At 56.3% G+C, this 9,861-nt stretch overlaps 2 protein-coding genes across 9 annotated transcripts in view; both read right to left on the minus strand.

Moving 5' to 3' along the window:
- The window catches only part of LOC147027221 (AP2-associated protein kinase 1-like), a 186,925-nt gene extending 181,905 nt beyond the window's left edge, over positions 1–5,020 (minus strand). For 7 of the 8 annotated variants that reach the window (XM_085883470.1, XM_085883469.1, XM_085883467.1 and 4 more), the window contains exon 1: positions 4,738–5,019. In XM_085883470.1, coding sequence (XP_085739596.1) covers positions 4,738–4,864 — 127 coding nt within the window. In that variant the 5' untranslated portion in view covers positions 4,865–5,019. Of the gene's footprint in view, positions 1–4,737 lie in introns of all 8 variants that reach the window. The other variant, XM_085883462.1, reaches the window with a different exon arrangement.
- A 666-nt stretch (positions 5,021–5,686) lies between these two features.
- On the minus strand, positions 5,687–7,865 carry LOC147027222 (uncharacterized). Its single transcript, XM_085880311.1, has 3 exons — positions 7,596–7,865; positions 7,127–7,319; positions 5,687–6,849 (listed from the first exon to the last, which is right to left on the minus strand). The coding sequence occupies exons 2-3, from the start codon at positions 7,154–7,156 to the stop codon at positions 6,481–6,483; spliced, it is 399 nt and encodes a 132-aa protein (XP_085736437.1). The 5' UTR covers positions 7,157–7,319; positions 7,596–7,865; the 3' UTR covers positions 5,687–6,480.
- Positions 7,866–9,861: the final 1,996 nt, after the last annotated feature.

A 9,861-nucleotide genomic window follows, 5' to 3' on the forward strand; every position in this document is an offset into this window, starting at 1 on the left:
CGCACTGACGCCGGGCAGGAGGGAAAGCGGGAGGCCGCACTGACGCCGGGCAGGAGGGAAAGCGGGAGGCCGCACTGACGCCGGGCAGGAGGGAAAGCGGGAGGCCGCACTGACGCCGGGCAGGAGGGAAAGCGGGAGGCCGCACTGACGCCGGGCAGGAGGGAAAGGGGGAGGCCGCACTGACGCCGGGCAGGGGGAAAGGGGGAGACCGCACTGGAGCCGGGCAGGGGGATAGGGGGGAGACCGCACTGGAGCCGGGCAGGGGGATAGGGGGAGACCGCACTGGAGCCGGGCAGGGGGATAGGGGGAGACCGCACTGGAGCCGGGCAGGGGGATAGGGGGAGACCGCACTGGAGCCGGGCAGGGGGATAGGGGGAGACCGCACTGGAGCCGGGCAGGGGGATAGGGGGAGCCCGCACTGGGGCGGGGCAGGGGGAGGGGGGGGAGACCGCACTGGGGCCGGGCAGGGGGAGACCGCACTGGAGCCGGGCAGGGGGATAGGGGGGAGACCGCACTGGAGCCGGGCAGGGGGGGACCGCACTGGGGCCGGGCAGGGGGAGAGCGCACTGGCGCCGGGCAGGGGAGAGCGCACTGGCGCCGGGCAGGGGGAGAGCGCACTGGCGCCGGGCAGGGGGAGAGCGCACTGGCGCCGGGCAGGGGGAGAGCGCACTGGCGCCGGGCAGGGGGAGAGCGCACTGGCGCCGGGCAGGGGGAGAGCGCACTGGCGCCGGGCAGGGGGAGAGCGCACTGGCGCCGGGCAGGGGGAGAGCGCACTGGCGCCGGGCAGGGGGAGAGCGCACTGGCGCCGGGCAGGGGGAGAGCACACTGGCGCCGGGCAGGGGGAGAGCACACGGGCGCGGGGCGGGGGGAGAGCGCACTGGCGCCGGGCAGGGGGAGAGCGCCGTGGCGCCGGGCAGGGGGAGAGCGCACTGGCGCGGGGCAGGGGGAGAGCGCACTGGCGCCGGGCAGGGGGAGAGCGCACTGGCGCCGGGCAGGGGGAGAGCGCACTGGCGCCGGGCAGGGGGAGAGCGCACTGGCGCCGGGCAGGGGGAGAGCGCACTGGCGCCGGGCAGGGGGAGAGCGCACTGGCGCCGGGCAGGGGGAGAGCGCACTGGCGCCGGGCAGGGGGAGAGCGCACTGGCGCCGGGCAGGGGGAGAGCGCACTGGCGCCGGGCAGGGGGAGAGCGCACTGGCGCCGGGCAGGGGAGAGCGCACTGGCGCCGGGCAGGGGGAGAGCGCACTGGCGCCGGGCAGGGGGAGAGCGCACTGGCGCCGGGCAGGGGGAGAGCGCACTGGCGCCGGGCAGGGGGAGAGCGCACTGGCGCCGGGCAGGGGAGAGCGCACTGGCGCCGGGCAGGGGGAGAGCGCACTGGCGCCGGGCAGGGGGAGAGCGCACTGGCGCCGGGCAGGGGGAGAGCGCACTGGCGCCGGGCAGGGGGAGAGCGCACTGGCGCCGGGCAGGGGGAGAGCGCACTGGCGCCGGGCAGGGGGAGAGCGCGCGGGCGGCGGGCAGGGGGAGAGCGCACTGGCGCCGGGCAGGGGGAGAGCGCACTGGCGCCGGGCAGGGGGAGAGCGCACTGGCGCCGGGCAGGGGGAGAGCGCACTGGCGCCGGGCAGGGGGAGAGCGCACTGGCGCCGGGCAGGGGGAGAGCGCACTGGCGCCGGGCAGGGGGAGAGCGCACTGGCGCCGGGCAGGGGGAGAGCGCACTGGCGCCGGGCAGGGGAGAGCGCACTGGCGCCGGGCAGGGGGAGAGCGCACTGGCGCCGGGCAGGGGAGAGCGCACTGGCGCCGGGCAGGGGGAGAGCGCACTGGCGCCGGGCAGGGGGAGAGCGCACTGGCGCCGGGCAGGGGGAGAGCGCACTGGCGCCGGGCAGGGGGTGAGCGCACTGGCGCCGGGCAGGGGGTGTGCGCCCCGGCGCCGGGCAGGGGGAGGGCGCACTGGCGCCGGGCAGGGGGAGAGCGCACTGGCGCCGGGCAGGGGGAGAGCGCACTGGCGCCGGGCAGGGGGAGCGCGCACCGGCGCCGGGCGGGGGGAGCCCGCCCTGGCGCCGGGCAGGGGGAGAGCGCCCCGGCGCCGGGCAGGGGGAGAGCGCCCTGGCGCCGGGCAGGGGGAGAGCGCACTGGCGCCGGGCAGGGGGAGAGCGCACTGGCGCCGGGCAGGGGGAGAGCGCGCGGGCGGCGGGCAGGGGGAGAGCGCAGAGGCGCGGGGCGGGGGGAGGGCGCCCTGGGGCCGGGCGGGGGAGGACCGCTCTGGCGCCGGGCAGGGGGAGGGCGCACTGGCGCCGGGCAGGGGGAGAGCGCACTGGCGCCGGGCAGGGGGAGAGCACACTGGCGCCGGGCAGGGGGAGAGCACCCTGGCGCCGGGCAGGGGGAGACCGCACTGGAGCTGGGCAGGGGGAGAGGGGGAGGCCGCACTGACGCCGGGCAGGAGGGAAAGGGGGAGGCCGCACTGACGCCGGGCAGGCGGGAAAGGGGGAGACCGCACTGGAGCCGGGCAGGGGGATAGGGGGGAGACCGCACTGGAGCCGGGCAGGGGGATAGGGGGGAGACCGCACTGGAGCCGGGCAGGGGGAGAGGTGGGAGAGCGCACTGGCGCCGGGCAGGGGGAGACCGCACTGGAGCCGGGCAGAGGGAGAGGTGGGAGAGCCCACTGGCGCCGGGCAGGGGGAGAGCGCACTGGAGCTGGGCAGGGGGAGAGGGGGAGACCGCACTGGAGCTGGGCAGGGGAGAGGGGGGAAGGGTGGTGGGGATGTGGATGAGGGGTGGTGGGGATGTGGATGAGGGGTGGTGGGGATGTGGATGAGGGGTGGTGGGGATGTGGATGAGGGGTGGTGGGGATGTGGATGAGGGGTGGTGGGGATGTGGATGAGGGGTGGTGGGGATGTGGATGAGGGGTGGTGGGGATGTGGATGAGGGGTGGTGGGGATGTGGATGAGGGGTGGTGGGGATGTGGATGAGGGGTGGTGGGGATGTGGATGAGGGGTGGTGGGGATGTGGATGAGGTGTGGTGGGGATGTGGATGAGGTGTGGTGGGGATGTGGATGAGGGGTGGTGGGGATGTGGATGAGGGGTGGTGGGGATGTGGATGAGGGGTGGTGGGGATGTGGATGAGGGGTGGTGGGGATGTGGATGAGGGGTGGTGGGGATGTGGATGAGGGGTGGTGGGGATGTGGATGAGGGGTGGTGGGGATGTGGATGAGGGGTGGTGGGGATGTGGATGAGGGGTGGTGGGGATGTGGATGAGGGGTGGTGGGGATGTGGATGAGGGGTGGTGGGGATGTGGATGAGGGGTGGTGGGGATGTGGATGAGGGGTGGTGGGGATGTGGATGAGGGGTGGTGGGGATGTGGATGAGGGGTGGTGGGGATGTGGATGAGGGGTGGTGGGGATGTGGATGAGGGGTGGTGGGGATGTGGATGAGGGGTGGTGGGGATGTGGATGAGGGGTGGTGGGGATGTGGATGAGGGTGGTGGGGATGTGGATGAGGGGTGGTGGGGATGTGGATGAGGGGTGGTGGGGATGTGGATGAGGGGCGGTGGGGATGTGGATGAGGGGTGGTGGGGGTGTGGATGAGGGGTGGTGGGGATGTGGATGAGGGGTGGTGGGGATGTGGATGAGGGGTGGTGGGGATGTGGATGAGGGGTGGTGGGGATGTGGATGAGGGGTGGTGGGGATGTGGATGAGGGGTGGTGGGGATGTGGATGAGGGGTGGTGGGGATGTGGATGAGGGGTGGTGGGGATGTGGATGAGGGGTGGTGGGGATTTGGATGAGGGGTGGTGAGTATGTGGATGAGGGGTGGTGGGGATGTGGATGAGGGGTGGTGGGGATGTGGATGAGGGGTGGTGGGAATGTGGATGAGGGGTGGTGGGGATGTGGATGAGGGGTGGTGGGGATGTGGAGGAGGGGTGGTGGGGATGTGGATGAGGGGTGGTGGGGATGTGGATGAGGGGTGGTGGGGATGTGGATGAGGGGTGGTGGGGATGTGGATGAGGGGTGGTGGGGATGTGGATGAGGGGTGGTGGGGATGTGGGTGAGGGGTGGTGGGGATGTGGATGAGGGGTGGTGGGGATGTGGGTGAGGCGTGGTGGGGATGTGGATGAGGGGTGGTGGGGATGTGGATGAGGGGTGGTGGGGATGTGGATGAGGGGTGGTGGGGATGTGGATGAGGGGTGGTGGGGATGTGGATGAGGGGTGGTGGGGATGTGGATGAGGGGTGGTGGGGATGTGGATGAGGGGTGGTGGGGATGTGGATGAGGGGTGGTGGGGATGTGGATGAGGGGTGGTGGGGATGTGGATGAGGGGTGGTGGGGATGTGGATGAGGGTGGTGGGGATGTGGATGAGGGGTGGTGGGGATGTGGATGAGGGGTGGTGGGGATGTGGATGAGGGGTGGTGGGGATGTGGATGAGGGGTGGTGGGGATGTGGATGAGGGGTGGTGGGGATGTGGATGAGGGGTGGTGGGGATGTGGATGAGGGGTGGTGGGGATGTGGATGAGGGGTGGTGGGGATGTGGATGAGGGGTGGTGGGGATGTGGATGAGGGGTGGTGGGGATGTGGATGAGGGGTGGTGGGGATGTGGATGAGGGGTGGTGGGGATGTGGATGAGGGGTGGTGGGGATGTGGATGAGGGTTGAGAGACCAAACACACACGTGAGACGATGGAAACAGACCAATGAAATATGCGAGATGTGGGAAGTTGATAAGACAAGGTTTACTCTCACAAACAGTCCACTCACCTTCAGCCAACACCTCTTCCACCGCGGCCTGATGCCGGCCCACCACGTACACTCGGCCCATGAAAGCTGCTCCTGATGTTGTACTCCCACTTGCAGTTTCTCGACGTCCTTCGAAAATTCTCTTCATGACACGATCGCCTTTATGACGCCATTATCCCGCCAAGGATCTTGGCTTGGATGTCAGTGACTTCACAAAACATCGATAGTGTAAGGAAATCGAGGTGGAGCCGACAAGAGCAACCAGCCGGCTCAGATCGGACGTGCGGATGACGTCAAAACGAAAAACAATAATTTGGATTTTAATCAGTTTTTAAAGGCAGTTTATGTAATTGTTAGAAATATTTTCAACAAGAATATTCAGGAGAAGCTAAAAATGTTTTTTTTAATCTCGTTAATAACAGGACAATTTAAGTATAATACGAGATGGAATATACCATCCGAATTAATTTTAGTATTATATACACCTCAAGGATATTTTTCAACAATGGGAGTTTTAATGATTATAAGACTGCGGAATTAAAACGGCAAAATTAATGTCGTTGGGATAGTATTATTCGTCTTTAATAATTACAATTCTTTACTCCATTTATCGTATCACACGAAAGGATTACTCCAGGATGCCATTTGGAGGAGGCCAAGGAGGCCATTTGGAGGAGGCCAAGGAGGCCATCACCCTCCTCCAGGAGATGATGATCCAGGAGGCCATCATCCCTGCGTCACATCATCCCAGTGTCGTCACCGAATCACCATGGAGTCTGTAGACATGGAAGACCCTCAAATCTGAAGATTATTCATGAACCTGATGGTGGACTAGGCCATACCTGCCAACGTTTTTGGAATGAAAATCGGTAGATTTTTGCGCGACGCAGGGGCATGCCCCCCCCCCGGAATTTTTTTTTAAAATGGTGCACTCTCCTGCATTTCGACCACACAATTTCCTCAATAAAAACGACATATTTACTGCAGAATCAGATGCATTACATGTATGTACAAGTGTAGTGTATGTAGCCACTTCAAAAATAATTACACTCATATTTCACTGTGTATCTTCAAACGAACTACATGTGTACATGTGCCATGTTTATAGGTGCACAGTTCATGCCAGTCACTCTGATGTTCTGCAGTTCATGTTTTATAACCAGTGATTCAGTGCACTCATGACACCAAGTTTAAACAACAATGAACAAAAATAAATGTAAGCACAGTCATACAGTACACTGATAATTTACAATGTGACTTTACAATGTCAAAATGTGTCAAGTTCACTGGGACGGTGGGACTCATTCTGTAAACGTCCAGAGCTTCACTAATTATTGAGTGCCTGGTAGGTGGCAGATTCAGCTGTTTTCAGGAGCTCCTGTGATGATTTCCAGCTACAACAAGTGCAGCCATCTTTCTTAAAGATATTGATCTTGGCTGCCAATAGCCCACACAGTGTGTTGCGGATACCATAGTGGTCTTGATATACATTGGCACAGGCATGCCCCTCCTTCCCTCGTCCAAGTGTGCTCCGTTGGTCAGATGTAATCTTTTTGACCATGCTGAACAGGGATTCGCAATAGGCATTGCTGTGTGGAATGAGGAGGGTGTGCTTTGCCAGCCTACACAGGTTGGGGTAAGCTGGTTGGTCAGTGGCTGGATCCTTCAAACCCTCCATAGAGGACCAGAATACATCCACTCTATCCTGCTGGTCAAAAGAAGGTAGCTCAGTCTGGGTGGCACACTGATACTGACAAAACTCCATCAGTAGAGCATCTCTTGAGACCACTGGTACCACAGATGGCGGCAGTTGTTCCACCAGCTCCAAAAAACTTTGCATTGAAGCAGTATGTCGGGGTCCACAATGACAGCATTTCTGATGACGGCATCCTTCATTGGAAACTTCTTTTTCATGTAGGCCAGTGTTGTGATATAGAAACACCTGACCTCCAGTCGAAACTTGGCAACACTGGTCGTTCCCTCCAGGTTAGACTTTGCAAGCAACTGCATTGCAGCGAACCCAATGAACAGATCCCTGTCCGACTTTTGCATATCGCGATCTTCAAAGTTCACAGTTGTGATGTCGTCCACTCCGTGCATAGCTGTGGGAATCACCAGACACGATAGAATGCTCTGAAAAGAAGTATATCAGTGAATTAGCAATAAAGTATTAATTGTCTTGAAATACATTTTTACAACAGATGCGTATGGTTAATTCTGAAACTGATCACAACATTACACATGATAATGAAAATAAAATAATATTATCAAACGATGCGAAAAGTATTATAAAATCATCAGTTCAATACATGTTAATGCATTTAATAACACTTTGTTTATTACAATATTGATTACTATCTTGTTTAATAAGACATGATAGCAACAACAATTTTACAAATAATATACTAACCTTGTGCAGCTTCACCATGGATGGGTACATCCTGTGAATGATGGGGGCCTCAGACTGCAGCAGGGTGTTGAAACCATCAAAATTCGGTAATACAGCGTGGAGAAACAGGATGTACAGTGGGGCTGTTGGATCCTTGAAGACTCTGACAAGTCTCTGCTCTCGTGGGCCACCTTTAGCTTTAGACACCCCCGTTCTACAACACAGATGACACAGTGCAATATTTATACATTGAGTAATTTACTGTGTTAAACTAAATAGTGCTACATCCTTCAATTTTTCATGCACACTGGCACAATTATAAAAGTAATACTAAGGTTAAGCATAGTTTGAGATAAAGAATGATTTAAATGATTTTTAAAAGTAATTGACATTATCAATAATGTATAAATTTTTAAGTAATTTACATTCTCGCAAATTACTTTACTATTTCCTATAATAAAATGTAATGTCGTCGCCATTGAACATGTACCATTTTTGCTTCTGTTGCTCTTATCCTCTGAGAGGGACAGTTACATCATCATCATCGCAGTCGTCATCGAAATGAGTCAAGAAATATGACTTCAGCCCATCCCAAAGATTGAGACTTCTTTCCAAACACTTGTGAAGACAGCCACCGCGTCGACACGTGCTTCAGCACTTTCCGTACCTCCACATCACAGAATGCAAGAAATTATCGAAGTAGATGCTTCCTCTTTGCACTAAAATACAAGCAACACAAATTGTGACAAAGGACAGGCGAGCTTAATATATACATGTGACACACCTAGTGTATATATATATATATATATATATATATATATATATATATATATATATATATATATATATATATATATATATATATATATATATATATATATATATATATTATTCGTACATATATAATCAATGCTCTTATTTTCAGATGTTAAAATATTGTGTACCGTACATATATATTCACATCTTAGCAATAATCTTTTTTGCTACTGATTGTGATGTAGATTTCTTCAATAATAAAATTAATCAATACATTGAAACAGTAACTAAGTAATGCATTTATGTTAATAATAATTATTCGCTATTACGGATACACACATACCTCTTGTCAAAATAATAGAACAAATCTATGAACAAATCCTCTGGATCGAAACCCTTCAAGGCTTTCCCACCCTCCTTGGCTGCTAGGCCTGACAGGTGACAGGGGCATCCCATCAGATAAATCTGATTGTTTGTCAGATGAAGTTGGCCAAGTACACCCTTGTGTCGACCTGTCATTACGGAGGCGTTGTCAGCAGAGAAAGCCAAACACTGTTTAAGGTTTAGTCCGGCACTGGTCAAACATCGCTTCATAGCATCGGCAATTTCCTCCCCGGTGGCACAATTGACAACAGGCATGTCCAAAAATGACGTGGTGATCTGTCCAGTCTGCTTGTCTTCATGTGTGATAATAATCGGGAAAAATTTGTCTTCTTCATCACTACTCCCATCCGTTGTCAGGGAAAACATCTCACCGCTAACTTCCTCTTTCACACAGTTTACACTATGTGAAGCGATGCTGTACGCAATGTGTGTCGCCTTGGTCCGCCCGCACGAGTACTGTTTCGCAATCTCGCTGTCTGGAAACATTCGTGTCGCCAGTTTTGAAAAGTAATCGTTAACGGCTAGTGACAAGTTGTGTTCTACAACAAATCCTTGGAACAGGACTTCAGCGTTTATTGCCAACGCTGTCTGTGTTTTCGGCAAAAACATTTTCATTAAGGGCTTGCCTTTGACAGCGTTCGCGTTTTTCACGTGCTTGTTCGTTTTAATGTGAGTGGCAATATCTCCATAGCCTCTGTGAGACACAGATATATCAGTCCTGCACAGCTCACAGAACGCGTGCTTCGTACCTTTCCGCGATGCCTTGATCCACGAATGTTCTTTTGTCCACTCGTCCTTGAAAACATTGTCGTACCGCAAAGGTGGCTTTTTCTTTTCAGGCGTGTCCATTGTGATTGTTGTGAAAGCATCCACGCGAAAAATGGCTTTGTTGTTGTCCACTCGACCGTGCGACGCTAGCGACACCAGGCAGTTACGTGCGTCTGCTATCACTAAACTAAGGGCGGCTAATCAGATTTAACGATAGCAGACGCGTGTAACGGTGTAGACGCACGCATAGACGACGGAAAAACGTAAACTGCAAGGTACTGTACAGTATCGTATTCTGTAACTCGGACAAAAAAAAAATTTCCCCTGAATTTTAAAAAACGGTAGATTCTGCATGTAAAATCGGTAGCCGGTAGATAGCCTCAAAAATCGGTAGTCAACCGGCTAAATCGGTAGGGTTGGCAGGTATGGACTAGGCTTGAGAGCAGGAGATCCGGAGCTTGAAGGTTGCCCGGGGTGTGACCGGTCTCACCCTGAATCGGTTTATGCATGTTGCCCCTCAACTCACTAAAATGGTGTCTCAGTTCCACGTCTTGTATGCACTCTTCCTCGAATCTCTGAGGATCCATCGTTATCAGCTGCAAGGCGACATTGCTCGAGGCATGACATATAATCAAGGACTCTCTTTCCATACAATGCCATGGCAACCAGTTCCTCAAGGTTGCTCCTCTCAAGAACATTGTCTCATCCATGATTTGAGATGATGAGGGCAAGAGACATCCTCGACAGAGATAACGATTGGGGAAAAGTCTATTCGAGGAATTTGTCGATCAACGGATTCTTCGAAACTCTTCCGATTCCGACTTTCAGCCACGTCTGTTTGGGACCTG

This window comes from Eptatretus burgeri, chromosome 5 (assembly GCF_056783735.1).
Source record: "Eptatretus burgeri isolate ZD-2024b chromosome 5, Ebu_testis_v1, whole genome shotgun sequence".
NCBI lineage: Eukaryota > Metazoa > Chordata > Myxini > Myxiniformes > Myxinidae > Eptatretus > Eptatretus burgeri.

Bases quoted from the DNA above. Each gene is read 5' to 3' on its own strand.
- LOC147027222 (XM_085880311.1), bottom strand. From the start codon at position 7,156: ATGTACCCATCCATGGTGAAGCTGCACAAG. The intron at 6,850-7,126 runs GTTAGTATATTA...ACTTCTTTTCAG, and splicing joins CCATGGTGAAGCTGCACAAG to AGCATTCTATCGTGTCTGGT.